Source organism: Portunus trituberculatus, chromosome 46 (assembly GCF_017591435.1).
Source record: "Portunus trituberculatus isolate SZX2019 chromosome 46, ASM1759143v1, whole genome shotgun sequence".
NCBI classification, from domain to species: Eukaryota; Metazoa; Arthropoda; class Malacostraca; order Decapoda; family Portunidae; genus Portunus; species Portunus trituberculatus.
Window position 1 is genome coordinate 25,287,735 of NC_059300.1, and position 24,134 is coordinate 25,311,868.

Sequence of the window (24,134 nt, forward strand, 5' to 3'; positions counted from 1 at the left end):
CACTGCATACTCCATTTACTTCTAAACTTTCAATACTTTCTCTATTTTTGATGTTGTTGTGTGTGTGTGTCTTTACATTTATCAATTATATCCTTTTCTTGTTTCTTTCTTTCTTCTCTTCTAATCAACACATATTCATTTCTTGCTCTTTTGTAACTTTCCACTGCTTAATCCGTCTTTTCCTTCTCCACCTCTTCCATGCATCCTCTTTTCTTGTTCTAGCCTTTTCACATCTATCGTTAAACCAGTCCTGCTTTCCAACTTCTCTATGTTGTCTTATTGGTACAAATTTTTCTCACCTTCTTTGTATATTTTTATAAATTCCTTCCACTTTTCATTTGCTCCTTAGCACTCTTGAATTTCATCAATTTGTCTCTTGAAAGAATTTCTTTAGGTTTCCAAAATCTGTCTTGGCATAATTCCATCTTCCCACTTTATATTCTTCATTTCTTCTAGATTTCTCTTCGTCTATCACCTTGAACTCCAAAACTGCATGATCACTCTTTGCTAAAGGGCACTCCACCCTCATCTCCTCAATGACCATTGGCTCTGTACTAAAGACCAAGTCCAGTCTTGACGATGCTCCCTCTCCTCCAAACCTAGTATCTTGTGTGTGTGTGTGTGTGTGTGTGTACATTTGTGTGTATGCATATGAATATGATAAATAAATAAATGGACATATGAAGAAATCTTAAAGAAAGAATATGATGTATAACTGAGCACAGGAAGAAATTCTTAGTAATTTAAAAATTCTATTTGTGCCAGGCAATCCTCGGAACAAGACTGCCCTGAAGCCTGGCCGCAGTCTTATGGACTGGGTGAAGCTGGGCCACTCAGGAGCTGATCTTGCTGGCACCAAGGGCACGCTGCTTGATGTCACACCGCAGGAGCTCGCCAAACACAACAAGAGGAATGATGCGTGGATGGCACTCAAAGGTCAGTGGTCACCTGGCTGTGTGCACCAGGAGAGCAACTTAAGGTCAATTCCATCTTTAGGTCACATGTGTAGGTCAATAAGCCATCTGTATAGGTCACTGCCAAGGCTGAGTGTTATACTTGCATGCTCGCAGATGGAAAGTTATAATAATTGTGCTTCCATGATTGCCATGCAAAGATCAGGCAGAGTAGTGTTTGGATCAGCAAGGAGTTTTTAAACAGTTCATATTCTATGTTTTATATGTGCATAGTATGCACTTTGATGCCTTATTTATGTGTTCATCATGATTTCTGTAATATGTAATTTTAATGATGTCTCTTGTACTGATTGAAACATTGGTTTATGAGAGGTCCATCCATTCCACACTTGTTAGTGAGGTGTGAATGTTCCATATGTGTCTGTGGATGTGCTTTACCAGTGTTTACATCTGTCTTGGTCAATATATATATTATGTTTGCCATGCATGTCATACCTCTGTGCCCCCACCAGGCAAGGTGTACAATGTGACGCCCTACATGGAGTTCCATCCTGGTGGTGAAGAGGAACTGATGCGCGGTGCTGGACAAGATGCCACACACCTCTTCAATGAGGTTGGTAGGAGCAGCTTGACTGCCATCATCATTATTACAATATGTACTGTTCCATCACTACAACATGTGGGCTGCATGATCTTCATAGAAATAGACTACAAGTGTAATATAAACTGTAGTACTTAAAAGTGTACCTAGTGAAATGAGCTATAATATTATGCTCAGGTTTCTTCACTCTCCCTTAGTGTTGTTGTCTCACACCTCTGTGTCCTCTTCTTCAGGTGCACAAGTGGGTCAACTTTGAGGGTATGCTGCAGAAGTGCCTGGTGGGACGGTTGGTAGAGAGCCGTCCTTTCTTCCTTAAACCTTCTTTCCTACCTTTAGGTCGCAGCTCACCCAAGACTCTCAGTGAGTCCTTCCTCTATGTCATCACACACACACACTCTCAGTTGCCAGTATTGCATTGTGTCTTATGAAGAGAGGATTCCATGTTATTGAATGAAATATCCATAATATCCATCTACACTGAGTTCCTCATGTTACATCCTTGATACCTTTTCAGATGCTACAGAACAGAAGAATTCTTTATCAGTTCCCAACACAAATGCCCAGACATTGCCCAGTGCCACATCTCCACTGGTGTCCCCACTCACTCCATCACCTTTACCCAGCCCGAAATATGACTGGTTCCAGACCCACACATTGATCAACCTGGCAGTGTACACCCGTTGGAAACACATGACCAAGGAGCGTGTTATGGTACTGAAGCGGGAGGCGGTGAGTGCTGCGGCAGGGTATACTAAGGGTTCTCTTCAGCATCTTGTGGAGTTGTTCTTGTCTTTATAGCCTTTAGGAATGTTGTTGTACTATGAAATGATGAGGAAGGCAAATTTTTCTGGGAGTGAATGTGTGTTTATTTTATGTCTTTAGATTCTTAAGAAATTTTATTTTGATTTGAATGATGAGGAAGGCAAATTTTGCAGGATAAATGTGTTTATTCATGTCTTTATAACTTTTAGAAATTTTACCTTTACTGTGCTTTTAAATTATTTTGCGGGATAAATGTGTTTATTCATGTCTTTATAACTTTTAGAAATTTTACCTTTACTGTGCTTTTAAATGATTGGGAAGTTTTATGTGGATGAATGTTTGATAGTGTTGAGTAAGTTAATAACATGGGAAAATTCAGTGAGACATTTTAAAGTCAAATTATTAAATCAGTCAAAGTTCAGATTTATGACTATATAAATTTCTTTAAATAATTACTTTCTATGACTGCTTCTTCTTTGGTGTTGCTTGTTTTTCCATCAGATATTAAATAGGCAAGAAAAAGACAAAATTACCATACTACTCCTTTTATCCTTGACACTTATTTAATACTCTGTGCTTTACCATGTTCATTTAGGATGGCACCAATTTCAGAGCCACTAAAATCCACCATACTATTGTGGTTTATATGGCCCTTCTTGTGATGGTTGTGTATGTTTGATGAAATATTACTATCAACAGTCTGAGTGGTAACCTGACACTACATATGAGCAAAATGTGTAAATATTGTCCTGGAGGAACTTGTGATGTATATTAGTGTAGGAGATGTGTCAAGGGGCTGAGAAGTGATCTTATTTCCTGCAGGTGGTGAAGGTGGTGTGCTACATTCAGGATATGGTGTATGTGGTGCACCTGGAGCTGGATAAGGCTGTGTCTCATGAATTTGAGGTGAGGATAGGTGGCAGTGCAGGGAAGGTGGACATTCTCCTCCAGAAGCAAGAGACAGGAGTGCGGTGGAGTCGAGTGGGCAAGACGCTGCCTGGCCACGGTCAACACATCAAAGGCAAAGATATGGAGGTGAGGCTGCCATTGCTGTCTTGATATCACAAAACTTTGTGCATGTTAACTCAGTCTTAGCTCATTCAGATATATTCAGGAAGGAAGTTTGACTCAAGCTAAAGACTATTGTTTGCCTGAGATGGGAAGCTTGTGATGTGGTTGTGTCAGAATGGAACACTGATGTTTCTGTTAATGGCAAGACTGAAATGACAACCTAAAGATGTACGTATTTGTTTTGGTGCACTGAAGACACTTCACCGTAATTGTGGTGTTATTGTGTATCGCAACATGTATGTTTATTTTCAAGTCCAGTATGGAGGATTGATTGAGTATCATCATTGATTAAGCTGACATGGATTAAAAAATAGATTTTAGCTTTTATTTTATGCAAGATGGGAGTCCAGCCAAGGGCAACAAAAGGTTAAAAAAAGAAAAAGAAAAAAAAAGGCCCACTTGAATGCCAGCTCCCTTAAAGCTCCAATAAAAATTAGCCAAAAATTTAGGACAAATGTCTTGAAACCTCCCTCTTAAAAGAAGTCAATTTGTAAGAAGATGGAAATACAGAAGCAAGCAGGGAGTTCCAGAATTTACCAGAGAAAGGTATGAATGATGCAGAATACTAGTTAACTCTTGCATTAGAGAGATGGACAGAATAGGGATGAGAAGAAGAAAAAAGCCTTGTGCAGCAAGATTGCAGAAGGAGGGGAAGCATGCAGTTAGCAAGATCAGTAAAACAGTTAACATGAAAATAATGATAAAAGGTAGAAAGAGATGCAACATTTCAGTGTTGATAAAGAGGCTGAGGACAGTCAGTCAGAGGAAGGGGGTTCATTAGACGAAAAGGTTTTGATTCCACCCTATCTAATGAAACAGTGTAAGTGGAACTTCCCCAAACATGCAAAGAGTACTCTATACAAGGACGGATAAGGCCCTTGTAGCAAGAGATGCAACATTACAGTGGTAAGGAAGAGGCTGCAGACAGCTGGTCAGAGGAGAGGAGTTCATGAGACAAAATGCTTTTGATTCCACCTATCAATAAAACTTTTTGAGTGGAACCCACCTAAACATGCAAAGAGTACTCCAGACAAGGACGGATAAGGCTCTTGTACAGAGTTAGTATAGGTAACTCTCGATTTACACAATAGATGCCTTCCAAGAGGCATCGCATATTTCAAAATTTGCGTAAAACAAACTTGTAATTCTCATAAGAAACGATAGATAATAGGGGGGATGCAGGATGTGGTCTAAAAAAATTCGTACAAAATACTCTATTTATTATTTACCGTTCTAAATACTAGAAGTGTATTTAAAGTAAAGAGAAAAGCAAGGAATAATAAGAGAAAGCAAAAAATAATAAGAGAAAGCAACAAAACAAAGAATATGTAAACACAACACTCACTGTGTCACTGCCTTCACCACTCACACCACAGTCAGTCACCAGATTTTTCACTTGATCAAAAATCCACTTATCAAAAATAATCCCACAGTATAAAAGTAAACACTAGTAAAAAAATAAATGCTGGATGCCAATGTCTTCACCCCTCACAAGCGCTCGCCGTTGCTGTCCACCTCCGAGTCAAGGATGTTATCATCCACCTGCGCTTCCTCTGCTTACACCACTTCCACGGGATTGTGCACATCCTCTTCTGGTACTATAGTAATCGCCCGCGTATCCGGATCGCCATTATCCGGAATTTGCTACTTTCCGGAGCTGCCCCCAAGCATATTCAAACCCACCGTGTGAGCAATTCCTCAATCCCACTAGGCAGCAGCACTTAAGGCGGCGTCACACTAGCACTTTTTCCGTCGTCTTCAACGATTTCTGCTGTTTTTTTTTACTGTTCTGTCAATTCTTTCCGTCGTCTTGAGCCAGACGGAACACACTGTTTTCTTCTAAAGTCAATTTTTAGTCAAATTAAGATTTATGGTTTCTAACCAAAACTTTTATAATAAAATTTATTTTCTTGCTAATTGGAATGATGCTATAATCTCAACTTAATATCATCTTCATAAGTAGATGTAAATATATATATATATATATATATATATATATATATATATATATATATATATATATATATATATATATACATATATAGTGGCATAGTGGATAAGGTGGTGAGCGTGGGATCAGGCAGGCGATCCACAGCGTAGGTTCGAATCCCACCACGTACAGCCTTAAAACTCTTTGCCATTTGTCGAGTGGTTTAAAGTTACCTAAATGTCACCATGATACCCAGGTTCTAGGTGGTTACACTCAAGATGAGCTTTGGCGGTGATATGGGCCCTAATATGGGTACCAGTATAAATAAAATTGCCTGCGCCACTAATGGGCGGAAGCTGAACAGCGCTTCCCATACACTCTTCAAGTGTGCCTACAGGCGCTATAGGCCTTACTGTAAAAAAAAAAAATATATATATATATATATATATATATATATATATATATATATATATATATATATATATATATATACAGGCAACCCCCGTTTAACGAAGGGGTTACGTTCCTAAAAAAAACACTTCGTTAAGCGAAACTTCGTTAAGTGAACCGATTATAACAAGTTTAACCCTTGACTTGAACTTCCACTGAGAGTAAGCAAAGCGAGAGTGCATCATAGTACGGTGAAAGGTTTAATGAAAGTAAAAATTATGAAGTTTAACATTTAGGCAGTTAAATTTAATTTAAGTCATTATAATGTACACTAATGTATGTATGTACGTAGCTTTATAATGTTGATGATCTTAAATTTACGAAGGGAGGGAGGGTGAAATGGGAAAGACACTAACTGACAACCTGTGGAATGTAAACAAAGGGCGCATCATTGTACCGCATACAAAACGTATGTACCACATTTCCACAAGGCTTTCCATTTTATCCATTGTAGAGTCACGAATTCAGGTGGTTCTTTTAGCTTGCAAGGAAGATACAGTCTCAGCAGCCTTCTTAATAGTCTGCTGACCTGAAAATAGTAGAGACAGTAGATGGAGTCAAGATGGTGGCCAGCAGTGCTATAGTTTCCTCGCCTCTCATGTCTGTGAATAATATCCAGCTTCACTTCCAGAGTAAGAGACTTCCTGGTCTTCTTAGGAGCGCTAAGCCACATTGCAAGGAGTTTTGGTGGTAAGTTGAGCGAGTGAAGACGAGCTGCTGCTGACGCTGTTATGGGAGTGAGTGGTGCGTGTTGTCCATGAGAGGCTTGATCTTGATCTTGATTCTACAGGTGTCCCAGGATTTCTCCTGAGACAGGCCTTAGTATTTGCAGCTGCTAGTGTATTCAAAAGCTTGTCGGCTTGCGTGATACGGCGGGCTTTCAAACTTGGAAAAAATTACATGGATAAAACTTCGTTAAATCGAGTTTGGTGTTCGTTAAATGAGCAGATGGTAGTAAAATGAAACCTTTGTTGTAGCGAAATTTTGTTGTGTGAACCTTCATTAAACGGGGGTTGCCTGTATATATATATATATATATATATATATATATATATATATATATATATATATATATATATATATATATATATACATACACTGATACAGGCAACCCCCACTTAACGAAGGTCCACACAAAGAAATTTCGCTACAACGAAGGTTTAATTTTATTACCATCTGCTCGTTTAATGAACAGCAAACTCGCTTTAACGTAGTTTTATCCAGGTAATTTTTTCCAAGTTTGAAAGCCCCGCCGTATCGCGCAAGCCGACAGGCTTTTGTATACACCAGCGCCTTTCGTGGACAACACATGCACCACTCACTCCCCCTGTTCAAAACAATAACAGCATCAGCAGCAGCTCGCCTTCCATTGCTCAACATACCACCAAAACGCCCTGCAATTTCGCCTAGCATTGCTAAGAAGACCAGGAAGTCTCTTACTCTCGAAGTGAAGCTGGATATTATTCACAGACATGAGAGAGGCGAGAAAACTAATAGCATTGCTCACCACCATCTTGACTCCATCTACTGTCTACTATTTTCAAGTCAGCAGACTCTATTAAGAAGGCTGGTGAGACCGTATCTTCCTTGCAAGCTAAAGAACCACCTGAACTAATAGATAAAATGGAAAGCCTTGTGGAAATGTACACAAGTTTTGTATGTGATACAATGATGCACCCTTTGTTTACATTCCAAAGGTTGCCGGTTAGTGTCTTTTCCGTTCCACTCTCCCTCCCATCATAAATCTAAGATCAACAACATTATAAAGTTACGTACATACATACATTAGTGTACATTATAATGACTTAAATTAACCCCTTCAATACGGTGACGCCTACGTGGGCGTCATGAAGCCCCAGTAGCAAATACGGTGACGCCTACGTAGGCGTCATATTTCTTTTCTGAGCTTTCTTCAGTTCAGTTGTCCCGTATAGTGTGTTGGATACCAACTACACACGCCGTATGCTGTCCTTGAAATCCTAGTGCTCCACCCACCATCCTTGTCTCCACCAATCACTAAAGATAAGCTACATGCATCCCGCCTTGTGTCTAAAATTACCCAATGGCATAGACTGTTCCCATCTCTCTCTCTCTCTCTCTCTCTCTCTCTCTCTCTCTCTCTCTCTCTCTCTCTCTCTCTCTCTCTCTCTCTCTCTCTCTCTCTCTCTCTCTCTCTCTCTCTCTCTCTCTCTCTCTCTCTCTCCCTCTCTCTCTCCTCTCGAAGATAAGTTACATCGTCCCGCCTTGTAACATTCATCACACACACACACACACACACACACACACACACACACACACACACACACACACACACACACACACACACACACACACACACACACACACAACAAATTTTCAATTCTCTCTCTCTCTCTCTCTCTCTCTCTCTCTCTCTCTCTCTCTCTCTCTCTCTCTCTCTCTCTCTCTCTCTCTCTCTCTCTCTCTCTCTCTCTCTCTCTCTCTCTCTCTCTCTCTCTCTCTTCCCTCCTCTCCCTACCTCCTCTCCCTCTTCCTCTCGAAGATAAGCTACATGCGTCCGCTTGTGTCTAAAATATTAGCAAATGTCACTCTCTCTCTCTCTCTCTCTCTCTCTCTCTCTCTCTCTCTCTCTCTCTCTCTCTCTCTCTCTCTCTCTCTCTCTCTCTCTCTCTAAGAGAGAAGCGTCCACTTTCCTCTTAAGGCGATATAGTGACTAAAAAATAGCAGCATAATACACAAAGACGACAAGTATGACAAGCTTGCACGAGTTTCCCGCACACGGGCGCATGGCACTACCACCCGTATATCATACAGGCGGGCTTTTTTAACATCCGGCGCGAAGGGGTTAAACTGCCTAAATGTTCAACTTCATAATTTTTACTTGCATTAAACCTTTCACTGTACTATGATGCACTCTCACTTTGTTTACTCTCAATCGAAGTTCAGGTCAGGTGTTAAACTTGTTATAATTGATTCGCTTAACGAAATTTCGCTCAACGAAGGTATCTTTAGGAACATAACCCCTTCGTTAAGCGGGGGTTGTCTGTATATATATATATATATATATATATATATATATATATATATATATATATATATATATATATATATATATATATATATATATATATACAGTAAAGTCTCGGTTTACGTCAGAGTTACGTTCCTGAAACATGACATTAGTCGATTTTGTATGTAACTCGAGTTTCCGTACATTTCAACATTTCAAAGCATATTATCGAGTTTTCAACCAATCATTGTTTATGGTCATTCAGGTAAGTTAAAGGTTATATTGTTATATTATTTACAACTATGTAGGAATATGAAACACAAGCTTGTTTTTGTTGTTGATTAGGGCCACGAACGCAAAGAACTGCAGGTTGCTGAGAGGGGTGGACGCCTGAGGCCGCCAGGAGGATGGGCAGGTCGAATGTTGTGACGCCCACAGGGTGGACAGCTGGGAGCGTAGTGCAGTGCGGTGGGAGTAGAAGCATGGGCAGTGAAGCAGGAAATGCAATAGGAAAGGGCAATAGGGATCAGCAGACAGGTGCAGATGGTGCAAGTGAGCTGCGAGTGTCATGTGGCCCAGGCGAAGGCTCCGGAGTTGTTATTGTTGTGATGGGTGTGCGAGCCCTCAAGGTTGTCAACCTCCCCGTTGTTATGGTAACAGGCTTCCCATTTTCTTCTTCCCTTCCTCACACACAGCTGCTGCCTCCCTTCTCATGTCTTTTAATTATGTCCTCTTTTTCTTGTAGCATAATGGTTTTCCTTTTCTTAGCATCACTGCTGTCACTAAGAAATTTTCTCTGTGGTGCCATTGAGCAAGATACTAAGAACTTGAGCCAGTAAACACAGAAGTAGGATAACACTCTTGCCAGGGGCGATGGTGTGGTGGAACTGAGGCAGGGTGTTATTGTATTCAAGTGTGAGGCGGGCGGTGTGGCGGGCAACCCCCAACAATAACAATAAATCCCACACTTTACGATTTATAAATTTTCAATTTTTTTAATCTTAAATTGCCTTATAGTGGACTGACGTAACTACGAGTTTGACGTAACTCGAGACCGGCGTAACCGGGACTTTACTGTATATGTATATATATATATATATATATATATATATATATATATATATATATATATATATATATATATATATATGTATATATATATACATACACACAGGCAACCCCGCTTAACGAAGGTTCACACAATGAAATTTCGCTACAACGAAGGTTTCATTTTACTACCATCCACTCGTGTAACAAACACCAAACTCGCTTTAACAAAGTTTTATCCAGGTAATTTTTTGCCGAGTTTGAAAGCACTGCCGTATCACGCAAGCCGACAGGCTTTTGAATATACCAGCGCCTCTCGTGGGCAACACGCGCATCACTCACTCCCCCTGTTCAAAACAATAACAGCGTCAGCAGCAGCTTGTCTTCCCTTGCTCATCTTACCACCAAAACGCCCTGCAATGTCGCTTAGCATTGCTAAGAAGACCATGAAGTCTCTTACTCTCGAAGTGAAGCTGGATATTATTCACAGACACGAGAGAGGCGAGAAAACTAATAGTATTGCTCGCCACCATCTTGACTCCATCTACTGTCTCTACTATTTTGAAGTCAGCAGACTCTATTAACCCCTTCAGTCCGGCGACGTATATATACGTCATGGTGGCTATGCGCGCCAGTCCGGTGACGTATATATACGTCCAGAAGCCTTACCTCCAGTCCGGGGACGTATTATTACGTCTTGCGGGTCAAGCGTTTTAGATGACTGTACCCAAGAAAACCAGCAGTCATTCGTTCTCTTAGATATGTATATTATCTAGGAAAATGAATATAGGTAACTATTATATCGCAGACAAGAATAAGTTTTCGCATGAAGGTTTAATTTTTCTCTGTTTCGTCAGCTGTAGCAGCCACAGCCACCAGCTTACAGAGAGAGAGAGAGAGAGAGAGAGAGAGAGAGAGAGAGAGAGAGATCATGTTCATCACCCCTATCCTCTACTATGTGGTGATAATTCCTCTCTCTCTCTCTCTCTCTCTCTCTCTCTCTCTCTCTCTCTCTCTCTCTCTCTCTCTCTCTCTCTCTCTCTCTCTCTCTCTCTCTCTCTCTCTCTCTCTCTCTCTCTCTCTCTCTCTCTCTCTCTCTCTCTCTCTCTCTCTCTCTCTCTCTCATAGTGTTTCCATTCGTAGTTTTTGCAGGTTTGTGTGTGTGTGTGTGCTGACATATTGAAGCTCTGTCTGTGTCTCTCTCTCTCTCTCTCTCTCTCTCTCTCTCTCTCTCTCTCTCTCTCTCTCTCTCTCTCTCTCTCTCTCTCTCTCTCTCTCTCTCTCTCTCTCTCTCTCTCTCTCTCTCTCTCTCTTTCTCTCTCTCTCTCTCTCTCTCTGTTTGAGCGCATTTTATTTTGTGTTTGAAATAATGTATATTTTGCATGACAGGTATATGTTGCCATTTGGTACACATACTGGCATGCAAATGCTAGATATATTAGGCGACTCTTTTCAACAATAAATAACAGTGTTTACTGCAAATGAGATGCTTCACTCTGATATAAGACACTATAGGCTATCTGTACAGACAGAAATATTATATATGGCAATTCATGATTGCCATATATTGCGCAAATTTTTATAAGCTATATGGTCCATTCATCTTTCATCATGGAGGGCAAGAGGGTGAAGCTGCCCTTATACCAGGTGTCGGAGCTGGAGTACTTCATTTTAGTAAGTATATAATTCATTATATGAAAACAAATTATATATTGTACTGTATATGGAGGCTTTATTTTATTGAATGAAATCTAAATTTTATCTTTCTCTTTCCACAAGTCTGAGGATCCTGGTGGGGATGAAGTAGGGGTGGTGAGGGTCCACCACCACCCTCTATGCCTGGAGCCACCACTCCCCACCACCCAATGCAAGACACCTCCTCTACCCACCTTCACCACCACCAGGCCACAGCCCTCCACCTCCGACTTCACCGCACTCCCCTCCACCTCCGCCTTTCCCTCACAGCCCTCCACCTCCGCCTTTCCCTCACAGCCCTCCACCTCCGCCTTTCCCTCACAGCCCTCCACCTCCGCCTTTCCCTCACAGCCCTCCACCTCCGGCTTCACCGCACTCCCCTCCACCTCTACCTTTCCCTCACAGCCCTCCACCTCCGCCATCACAGCACCACCACCCAAGAGATTCAGGGAGAAATCTCCCGAACTGTAATAAAAAAAAAAAAAAACGTAATAAAATATAAAAAGTAAAATTTTGTATTGTTTTCCTTTTTAGCATAGCAATGGGAAGTGTATTGTAACATACAAATATTTTTTACACATCCTGATATATAATATGTTATGAATATATTGAGTTTATGGCTAAAACATTGATTATTCAATACTAAAGCTTCAAATCTTGGCGCGCGCGGGCGGCCCGGATGGAGCGCGGTGCGTGTTTTCTAACTTCCGGGGCGAATGGGTTAAGAAGGCTGGTGAGACCGTATCTTCCTTGCAAGCTAAAAGAACCAACTGAACTCGTGGCTCTACAATGGATAAAATGGAAAAACCTTGTGAAAATGTGATACATAAGTTTTGTATGTGAGACGATGATGTGCCCTTTGTTTACATTCCATAGGTTGCCGGTTAGTGTCTTTCCCGTTTCACTCTCCCTCCCTTCATAAATTTAAGATCATCAACATTATAAAGTTACATACATACATACATTAGTGTACATTATAATGACATAAATTAAACTGCCTAAATGTTTAACTTCATCATTTTTACTTTCATTAAACCTTTCACTGTACTATGATGCACTCTCGCTTTGTTTACTCTCAGTGGAAGTTCAAGTCATCTTGTTATAATCGGTTCGCTTAACAAAGATTTTGTTAGGAACGTAACCCCTTCATTAAGCGGGGATTGCCTGTATATATTGTTCCAGCCTAGCAGCGAAAAGTGGTTCAGTTGTTTGTTTACATTTCTCTGTGAGACACTCCAAGGCAGAACTTCCATGTAGCAAATGGCCAAGATGAGCTGCTCTGTCATTTATGAGTGGACAAAGATGTCCGAAGAACATTAAAGGCCAAAAATAGCAACGAAAAAATAGCAGCAGCTGGCTGGGGGGTGAAGGGGCAGCCATGTTTGTGTACAGTTGACAAACGTGACAAAAAAAGTTGATGGAAAAGTATTAGTGTGATGCCACCTTTACTGTTGTGTGTGCATCCCACCACCTCTTGTACTTCTTATGTACCATTTTTTGTTCCAGATTATACATTTAATGTGCTTTCATTCATTGTTTTCTTATCCATTTGGGTTATGTACATATTTTTTTCTCAATTTATAAGGGGTTGGGAGAGGAAATTCCATGTATCTGGGTATTTTGTGTATCCGCCAGGGCCTTGTAATCCGGATACGCGGGTGATTACTGTATATATATATCTGACTTATATGAATTCCCACCCCAAAAAAAAAATGAAACTCAGACTTTAGGGAGATGCAGGATTTATTTATTTAATTTTGTGGGATTTAAGATTTTGGGATTACTATTATATCTCCAAAATCTTTAGACCCTAAATTACCAGATGGTATAGTTTTTTTTTTTTTTTATAATTAAATACTTTTCCCATCAGGAAGCCATTTTTAAATGTCTTGTGTGGTTGTGTCATAGCCTGACTCATGCCCTACACAGTATGTGGCTAGGAGTCAAGTAGGGAGGTGTGTCATTTAGCTCTCTAATTTTTTGCCTGACAGGTATAAGTTGACGAGAATTAGAATGAGAAACATCAAGAAGAGAAGACAACTAGAAACAAACAAACAAATGTATTGTTGTGAGATAGCTGGACTTTCAATTCTGGCCTCCCCTCTCCTCTCCATCATTCGTATTATCTCCCCCTCCAAGACCCTGCCTCACCCCATACCTCACTGTCAGGCTTCTCCACCATCTCTCTATATCATAGGACTGTTATGATCTTTTCAAACACTATTTTTTCTTACTGCCTTCAACATCACAGCTTTACATCACAACTCTCACAATAACACCATTACAAAAGATTATGTTGAGACAGAGGTAGAAAGCTGTACCAGACAAGCATTAAATACTTCACTATGATTATCTCACTGACCAAGACTCAATAAGGAATGCCAGAAGATAACCAGTAGAGCGACCTTGACGGAAGCCATGCTGGCGATCAGATAGAAGATTGTGAAGTGACAGATGTTTAAGAATCTTCCTATTGAGGATAGATTCAAAAACTTTAGACATGCAAGAGATTAAAGCTATAGAACAGTAGTTTGAGGGATTAGAACGGTCACCCTTTTTAGGAACTGGCTGAATGTAGGCAAACTTCCAGCAAGAAGGAAGGGTAGAAGTCGATAGACATACAGGTAACTCTCAATGTACGCGTGTTTGATTTACGCGTTTTTGTTATAACGTGACCGAAAAAATATTATAATTAATTTAATTTGTGCAATCGGTTTGCTTATACACGATTTGGCCCAACCGCATTTTCAAACTGAACGCCAGACGCAATTTCAAACTTCCCGCCAGAGAGTTCCGCAGCTGGCCGATAGGTGGGAGCTCCACTCTTCTCGTGCCTCATTTGCAGTCTGCCAGCACTGAGTACAGACAGAATCTATTCAATCTGCCTATAATTCACCAAGATAGCCCCAAAACGTCCTTCATCTTTTGCATGTGGGGTTATTTTTGATAAGTTGATTTTTGATAAAGAAGTAAAGCTCAAAGGAAGATGGTGACTGACTGTGGTGTGAGTGGTGAAGGCAGTGACGCAGTGAGTGTTGTGTTTACATATTCTTTGTTTTGTTGTTTTCTCTTATTATTTCTTGCTTTACCTTGTACTTTAAATACACTTCTAGTATTTAGAATGGTAAATAATAAAAACATGTTAATTTAGCCAAATAAATAGAGTACAGTAATTGCCCATGTATCTGGATTATAGCAGCCAAGGCCCTGGTGGATACACGGAATTTCCTCTCCCAACCCCTTATAAATTGAGGAAAGACATGTACATAACCCAAATGGGTAAGAAAACAATGACTGAAAGCACATTAAATGTAAAATCTGGAACAAGAAATGGTACATAAGCAGTACAAGGGGTGGTGGGATGCACACACAACAGTAAAGGTGGCGTCACACTAACACTTTTGCGTCAACTTTCTGCCAACTTTTGTCGCCGGTCGTCATCACACACAAGCTCACTACCGCCTTTGTCACGTTTGTCAACTGTAAACAAACACGGCGGCCCCTTCACCCCCAGCAAGTTGTTGCTATTTTTGACCTTTATTGCTCTCTATGAGAAACTCTTCAAACAGTTTTGTCTACTCATAAACAACAGAGGAGCTCATCTTGGCCAGTTGTTCCTTGGAAGTTCTGCCTTGGAAGGTTGCAGTCACACAAATGTAAACAAATAACTGAACCACTTTTCATTGTTAGGCCAGAACCAATATATTATATATATATATATATATATATATATATATATATATATATATATATATATATATATATATATATATATATATATATATATATATATATATATATATATATATATATATATATATATATATATATATATATATATATTTACATCTATGTATCAAGGTTCAATTAGTTTTAATTATAGCATCGTTCCAATTAACAAGAAATTAAATTTTATACTTAAAGTTCTGATTAGAAACTATAGATCTTAATTTGACTAAAAATTGGCACTAGAGGATAATGGTGCATTTCGTCTGAGTCAAGAGGATGGAAAGAGTAGATAAAACAGTTAAAAACGACATAAATCATCTAAGACGACAGAAAAAGTGCTAGTGTGACTCCGCCTTAAGTGGTGGTGGGACGTATGTACACTCCTGCCATGCTGGAATGATGAAGAACGCTACAAACTTGCCGAATTCGTCATCATTACTCGAGTTGTTGGCGAGTGAGAGCGGGCCAGATCCAAGAAGCAGGTTCTTGTCTATGTTGGTATGAATAACCTCCATACCAACCTCCGCTCTCATAGCAACCCTTGTCAAATGGCATCCACAAAGATTCATTGTTGTTGGCGGTTGGAGGTTGGTAGCTTGCCTAAGAGTCCTCATTGGCTGCCCATTGGCTGCCACAGCTGATACGTCACTACCGTGTCATCACGAGGACAGGCAGCCAATCATAATGCGGGCTGAAGAAATCTTATGGTATTGTTCACAAAAATTGATACAGCGTCACGTGCCCACAGTTATTACTCAACATAGTCAGCAGTCCTCACAGTGCTTTCATCATGACTAGTGAACCCCATAATAAAACAAGGACACAAGGAGTCTCTGACATTGAGACTTTAACACTGGTAGAGGAGGTGTAGTGTCGGTGTGTAATTTCAGGCAGGCGGTAAACCGAAATTAAGACAAAAAAAGATAAATATTGTTTGAATGTTTGTCAATTATAGCAAACACAGTGAGCTGTTTGCTTATTGTTTCATCTTGACCAAATTGCATGTGGAATTTATTTAATGATTTGGACATGGCTTTGAAAAAAAAAAAAAAAAAATCTTTCCATTTGCTTTTTTCAAACATTAGTGACTTAAATGTCTAGTATGTTTTATATGGGCATTAACCTATTTCTTGACCTAACTGCTGGGATATGTTTTATTCATTTGTTCTACATTGCTAAGAAATGGAAACGTTAAGACTAGGGTGGGTTAGAATGGGTTGGTATAGGCAGCGTTGAAAACCCATTTATTTGTATATAACAATAGTTTGCTTTGGTGTACATATAGTCAGTATATAAGTGAAGCAAAATCTGGGTATGAGTGAGAATTGCATACCCCACTGAGTCACTGAGTCCTCCTCTGCTAGATGAAGTTCCAAAGCAAGTAATTCATGCTGAGGGAAGCGGTAATTCACTATTACTTGGTGCCACGGAGTCAAGGTGATCCTCATGGCATGATCATATATGAACACAGAGACATGGTATCCATTATAGCTGGCAATAAATAAGTGGAAACATAAATATCGTGGTGAAAGCGTCATGTAAGCTAAAAGGATCACAAGAAGAAGAAGTGGCCGAGTTGCTGCAAGATCCCGCCACGTCTGCGACCAATCTCATCTCTGCTTTATTTTTGGTATTCCATGTAACACTTTACTTTATGCATTACAAAACAATCCTTTCTTGGAGGCAAGGTTTGCAAAAAGGATAATAAAAATGTTGTTATGTGAATATAAATGTATATTTAAGACAGTAACACTACCTCGAGAGGTAGTGTTCCCAGCAACCTGATAGCAACCTCGTTATCGTCCCTCCAAGCGTTCATTGATGTCATTTTGCGGCAGGAGGTTGCTCTGATGATGTTAAAGTTTCTTGGATCCAGCTCTGGGAGGGCATAGAAGTAAATGCTGCTGCCTAGCAGGATCGAGGGATCGCTCACGCGGTAGGTTTGAATACGCTTGGGGGCAGCTTCGGATTGTAGTCAATTCCGGATAATGGCGATCTGGATACACGGGCAATTACTGAATTTTGTACGAAAATTTTTGGACCACATCCCACATCCCCCCTATTATATATTGTTTCTTATGAGAATTGCATGTTTGTTTTACACGAATTTTGATATACACAGTGCCTCTTGGAACACATCTATCGCGTAAATCGAGAGTTACCTCTACAGTAATACTCCGCTTAACGAATGTTTGTTTAATGAATTTCCGGTTTAACATATTATATAAAGTTAAACCAAAAATCCGCATAATGTACAACCACATCTGTTTTAGCGAATTTTCTGGGTTTGAATTTGCCGGATGGGGGACCAAACGCGGTAGTTTCGTTGTAATTGGCTGGCTCCTGGAGCTTGATCAAAGATTCTTTAACAATGTCAGAGCAACCTCTTGCAGCGAAATGGCATCCATGAACGCTTGGAGGGATGTGTGACAAGGTTGCTTTCAGGTTGCTCTGAGGTTGCTGGGAACACCACCTCTGGAGGTGGTGTTACTGTCGTATATATGCATTTGTGTTCACAAAACAACATTTCTATTAGCTTTTTACAAACCTTGCCCCAAGAAAGGATTGTTTTGTAAGGCATAAAGTGAAATCTTACATGGAATACCAAAAAATAAAGCAGAGATGAGATGAGCCACAGACGAAGCGGGAGACTCGCGCCACCGGCGCTTCTTCTTCTTGTGACCCTTTAGCTTGCGTGTTACTTTCATCACGATGTTTATGTTTTCACTCCTCTCTTGCCTGCTATAATGGATATCATATCTTAGTATTCATATACGCTCATGCCACGAGGATAACCTTGACTCCGTGGCACTGAGTGATAGTAAATTACTAATGAAATACTGCAGTATTTCATTAATAATTCACTGTCACTCAGTGCCACGGAGTTGAGGTTATCCTCATGGCATGAGCATATATTAATACTAAGATATGGTATCCATTATAGCAGGCAATAGAGGAGTGGAAACAAATATCATGGGGAAAGACAACACGCAGGCTAAAAGAAGAAGCTGCCGAGTCGCCGCGAGTCTCCCGCTTCGTCTGTGGCTCATCTCATCTCTGCTTTATTTTTTTGGTATTCCATGTAAGATTTCACTTTATGCATTACAAAACAATCCTTTCTTGGGGCAAGGTTTGTAAAAAGCTAATAGAAATGTTGTTTGTGAACATAAATGCATATATAAGACTACCAGAGGTGGTGTTCCCAGCAATTTGGTGGTTGGTAAAAAGCTAATAGAAATGTTGTTTTGTGAACATAAATGCGAGAATGTGAGAGAATTTGTACGTAGCTCCTCTAACTTCCAATGACTCATATGACATCATAAAAGTAGTGATAAACCGGTGGCCCAATATGCTATAACGATATATATATATATATATATATATATATATATATATATATATATATATATATATATATATATATATATTATCTTTTCTTTTTAACCCATGTGGTATGTTGGGGACCAGCCCAGAATGCATCCCCCCTATTTCCATTATTTCCTGTGGGAAAATTACATCCGCTTAACGAATTTTTGTTCTACGAACAGCTTTGACATCCCCTATCCTGTTCATTGAGCATAGTATTACTGTAGTTGAAAGAGTTTGGCCAGGCAAGATGCAAGCATGGAAGTATAGTTTTTGAGAATAATAGGAGGGACCCCATCATGTCCATAAGCCATCTGAGGGTTTAGGCCAGAGAGGGTATGGAAAACATCATTACAAAGAATTTTGATTGAAGACATGAAATAGTCAGAGGGAGGAGGAGAGCGAGGGACAAGCCCAGAATCATCCATGGTAGTTTTTAGCAAAGGTTTGAGAGAAGAGTTTAGCTTTAGAGACAGATGAGATGGTGGCAGTGGTGCCATCAGGATGAAATAGAGGAGGGAAAGATGAAGAAGTAAAGTTATTGGAGATGTTTTTTGGGCAGATGCCAGAAGTTATGAGGGGAGTTTGAGTTTGAAAGATTTTTACATTTTTTATTTGTAAAGGAGTGTTTGGCAAGTTGAAGAACACTTTTTTTTTTTTTTTTTTTTTTTTATATACCATGTGGGCTTTTCACGGGAATTTCTGGGCTAAAGGGGATACTTTTTAGGGTACCTCCTATCTCAAACCCCACCCCCTACAAAACAGTTGCCCCAAGTGAGGAAGCCCAACCTGCATTCAGACCGTGGAAAGAATTCGAACCGTGCGCTTGGAGACCCCTCAGATCCCAAAGCGCGCATGGTTCCACTGTACCACGGCGGCCCAGACTTGGCATGATTCCGGTCAGAAATATAAAGTGCATGAGATTCAGGAGATGGAAGGCTCAAGTACCTTTTGTAGGCAACCTCTCTATCATGTATAGCACAAGAACAGGCTGTGTTAAACCATGGTTTAGAAGGTTTAGGTTGAGAAAAAGAATGAGGAATGTATGCCTCCATGCAGATACTATTACCTCTGTTATGCGTTCAGCATACAGGGAAGTGTCTATGACATGGAAATAGTAATCATTCCAGGGAAATCGACAACATAATACCTCCTCAGGTCAACCCAACTGGCAGAGGCAAAATGCCAGGGGCACCTCCACATTGAGGAATCCTGAGGAGGAATTAGAAAAGTAGGACAAGATACAGAAATGAGATTGGGACTGGAGGAGCCCAACGGAGAAGGTAGGGTAACAGCATAAGCTGGAGGATTAGAGGTAAGGGAAAGATCAAGAATGTTGGGCATATCTACAAGATGGTCAGAAATATGAGTAGGATGTTGCACCAGTTTGCTTTAGGATAGTCTAGATCATGGAGGATAGCAAAGTTGAAGGCTAGTTCACCAGGACGGTCAGTGAAGGGAGAGGAAAGCCAGAGGTGGTAGTGAACATTGAAATCTCCAAGGATGGAGATCTCTGCGAAAGGAAAGAGGGACAGAATGTGCTCCACTTTGGAAGTTGAATAATCAAAGAATTTACTATAGTCAGAGGAGTTAGGGAGAGATAGACAGCACAGATAAGTTCAGTTAGAGAGTAACTATTGAGTCGAAGCCAAATGGTGGAAAACGCTGAAGATTCAAGAACGTGGGCATGAGAGCAAGTTAAGTTGTTGTGCACATAGATGCAACATCCAGCTTTGGACTGAAAATGAGGAAAAAGTAGGAGGGAAAAGAGAATGGGCTGCTGTCAGTTGCCTCAGACAGTTGTGTTTTGGTTAGAAAAGTAGATGAGGTTTAGTAGAGGAGAGGTGGTGTTCTGCAGATTGAAAATCAGATCTAAGACCACAAATGTTTCAAAAGTTAATGAAGAAAAAGTTGTCAAGACAGTTTGGGTCACTACCAAGAGAACAGTCTGATCTTGGGACATTTCTGGTCTCCTCCCCAGAAGGGGACTCTGAGGCTGAATTTGGAGTCGTCTTTTTTTTTTTTATTATTATAAATGAAGGGTGTGTGTTTAGTAAGTGCTAGTAGTTTTGTGTGAAGGAGAGTAAAGACATAAGATATAAGAAAAGGGAAAAGCTGCAAGAGGCCGCCAGGCCTATACGAGGCAGTCCCTGTGTGTTTAAGCTACCTAATTCCATCTACCTTCCCCATCCATGAACTTATCTAACCTTCTTTTAAAGCTCCCTATTGACTCAGCCCTGACTACATAATCACTGAGACCATTCCACTTGTCTTTAGAGGGCAGGCTGTGACTATCTTCTTGGTTTGTGAGACACAAAGGGAAACGTTCAGCGAGATCACAACTAGCTTCAATGGAAAGTTCACAGTACCCCTTGAACTAGTGTTTTTAGACTTTGCTGGGAGTAATAAAATGAAGATAGAGAACTATACTTATTTAAAAATAACCTTAATGTTGATAGTAGGCAGGTCAGTAAGTTGCTGCCTTTTCTAGATTGAGTATGTGGAGTGCACTTTGGTGAGGCGGGAAGCCATCACCCAAAAACTAATAGCATTGCTTCCCACCATGACTTGACTGTATCTACTGTCTACCATTTTCAAGTCAGCAGACTCTATTAAGAAGGCTGGTGAGATCATATCTTCCTTGCAAGCTAAAAGAACCACCTGAATTCGTGACTCTGCAATGGATAAAATGCAATGGATAAAATGGAAAGCCTTGTGGAAATGTGGTACATAAGTTTTGTATGCGGTACAATGATGCGTCCTTTGTTTACATTCCATAGGTTGCCAGCTAGCGTATTTCCCGCTCCACTCTCCCTCCCTTCATAAATTTAAGATCATCAACATTATAAAGTTACTTACATACATACATTAGTGTACATTATAATGACTTAATCTTAAATTAAGCTGCTTAAATGTTTAACCCCCACTATGCGGTGTGTGTGTGTGTGTGTGTGTGTGTGTGTGTGTGTGTGTGTGTGTGTGTGTGTGTGTATATCCATGGTCACCTACTGGTTACTCAGCCAGCCATCCCCATTATGGAGCGAGCTCAGAGCTCATAGACTAATCATTGGGTAGGACTGAGACCACGCCACACACCATGCACTGGGAAAGCGAGGCCACAACCCCTCAAATTACACCCTGTACCTGCTTGCTGCTAAGGGCTACACATTAAAAAGCTCGCCCATTTGTCTCACTGCACCTGTGACTCAAACCAGAGTCTTCTCGGTTATGAGCGGAATATGCTAACCACTACACTACATGGTGTGTAATTCACCACCATGGTCGTCTGCTGGTCACCCAGCCAGCTTTTCCCATTACAGAGCGAGCTCAGAGCTCATAGACCGATCTTCGGGTAGGACTTAGACCACAACACACCCCACACACCGGGAAAGCGAGGCCACAACCCCTCGAGTTACATCCCATACTTATTTATTGCTAGGTGAACAGGGGCCACACATTAAGAGGCTTGCCTATTTGCCTCGCTGCTTTCTGGGATACGAACCCGGACCCTCTCGGTTGTGAGCCGAGTGTGCTAACCACTACACTATGCGGTGTGTGTGTGTGTGTGTGTGTGTCTGTGTGTGTGTGTGTGTGTGTGTGTGTGTGTGTGTGTGTGTGTGTGTGTGTGTGTGTGTGTGTGTGTGTGTGCATGCATGCATGCACACTCCTTGTGTCTTGGTCATGTATATGTATTAACAAGGAAAATACATTGTCATTTGTAGACTTTATAAATTTATATGAACATAAATGACTTGGGAGGCAACACATGGAAGTCAGTGTATAAAACATACCTTTCTGTATCTGGCTGTCTTTCTAGTCTGTAATCTTCTATTAAAGCCCTTGACCAACTCAACGCTCACAACCTGATTACTGAGTCTATTCAATTCATCTGTCAGTTTGTTTATGAATAAATTTCTTCCTATACCTTTCTTGAATCTTACTTTATCATTACTATTTTGTGTCCTTTCCTGATTAGTGACCCTGAGGATTTTGTTCATGTCACCTTTTATGCCACATAGATTTTTACCTCCTTCAAACACCATTTAGGCTGATGACAATACTGTTGTGAGCAGAGGCTCACATTTGCTCCAGTGACTCATTATTGAGATCATGATAAGTAAGAAGAGTTTTCTATGGTATTTTGTATTTGTTCACTTGTTTTTCCTTCTTCCTCAGAGATTGTGAAGCCTTACACTCCTGTGGCCTCATCTCTGTCTCTTACCAACCAAGAAGAGCCAGGTCGTCACATCCACCTCTTCATCAAGGCAGGTTCCCTCACTCCCTCTCTTGTTCTTAATTTCCTCAGTGTAATTGAGAGAGTGGTTTTTATTAATATTTTACACTTTAGTGTGTTACAAAGCTAAAAGAAAAGCCATGTACAATAAGCCAAAGCTTCCCTTGGACCTGAGGGAAAACAAGAAGTTACAGAATACTGTGATGGAATTGTGCTGGCCACTTGTATGGAATTACCTGCTACATACATATTATTAAAAAATTTTCTGCAATCCTTCTAAAATGCATATTGGAATAGAATGCAGCTTCTATGAAGTTAGGTGTTCTGAGGCGTCTCCGACAGTTTTTCTCGCCCCTCCAACTGCTTACTCTGTATAAGGGCCTTATCTGTCCCTGTATGGAGTACTCTTTGCATGTTTGGGGGGGTTCCAGTCACACAGCTTTGCTTGATAGGGTGGAATCGAAAGCTCTTCGTCTCATCAACTCCCCTCCTCTCACTAACTGTCTTCAGTCTCTTCCTCACTGCCGAAATGTTGCATCCCTTTCTATCTTTTATTGCTATTTTCATGGTAACTGTTCTACTGATCTTGCTAACTGCATGCCTCCCCTTCTCCTGTGGCCTCGCTGCACAAGGCTTTCTTTTTCCTCTCATCCCTATTCTGTCCAACTCTCTAATGCAAGAGTTAACCAGTACTCTCAATCATTCATTCCTTTCACTGGTAAACTCTGGAACTCCCTCCCTGCATCTATATTTCCAAATTCCTACAACTTGTCTTCTTTTAAGAGGGAGGTATCGAGGCATTTGCTCCCCTAATTCTGGCTGATGGATTTGGCACTTTCTACACTTTTTAGAGAGCCAGCACTCAAGTGGGTCTTTTTAACTTTCTTTTTTTTGCCCTTGGCTGGCCCTCTTCCCTACATAAAAAAAAAAAAAATGCATAGAAATTAACTCTATGCAAACAGTAAACAAAGAGCAAAGGCAAAAGCTAAGAGCAACAAATATTTTGATTAAGAAAGAATCAATAAGGGATTGTAGGGTGTGATTGGAGGACTGATTTTTGTTCAAAGGTACTCTTTATAGTTTGTTTGTTTTATTCTATCATACTATTAATTTTGCATGTGCAGAAGCAGGTATGTTTAAAGGTAGTAGTTGTACATTACTGCTAGTGGTTGTGGTGGTAATATATAGTAGTATGTTTTAGTAGTGGTAGTGGTAACGCAAGTACATTGTTGTAGTAATGATAGTGTAAATAGTAGTAGTAGTAATAGTAGTACATAATTTTAATGGTGGTGGTGGTGGTGGTGGTAGTAGTAGTAGTAGTAGTAGTAGTAGTAGTAGTAGTAGTA

At 40.4% G+C, this 24,134-nt stretch overlaps 1 protein-coding gene across 1 annotated transcript in view; it reads left to right on the forward strand.

Moving 5' to 3' along the window:
• LOC123519782 (cytochrome b5 reductase 4-like) overlaps nucleotides 1–24,134 on the forward strand; it is a 32,226-nt gene that overhangs the window by 5,328 nt on the left and 2,764 nt on the right. Inside the window, exons 2-11 of the mRNA XM_045281288.1 lie at nucleotides 766–936; nucleotides 1,427–1,527; nucleotides 1,749–1,875; nucleotides 2,030–2,244; nucleotides 3,100–3,312; nucleotides 11,382–11,438; nucleotides 11,544–11,774; nucleotides 13,368–13,406; nucleotides 15,724–15,775; nucleotides 22,731–22,819. Of these exons, the coding sequence (XP_045137223.1) occupies nucleotides 766–936; nucleotides 1,427–1,527; nucleotides 1,749–1,875; nucleotides 2,030–2,244; nucleotides 3,100–3,312; nucleotides 11,382–11,438; nucleotides 11,544–11,774; nucleotides 13,368–13,406; nucleotides 15,724–15,775; nucleotides 22,731–22,819 (1,295 nt within the window). The remainder of the gene's footprint in view (nucleotides 1–765; nucleotides 937–1,426; nucleotides 1,528–1,748; nucleotides 1,876–2,029; nucleotides 2,245–3,099; nucleotides 3,313–11,381; nucleotides 11,439–11,543; nucleotides 11,775–13,367; nucleotides 13,407–15,723; nucleotides 15,776–22,730; nucleotides 22,820–24,134) is intronic.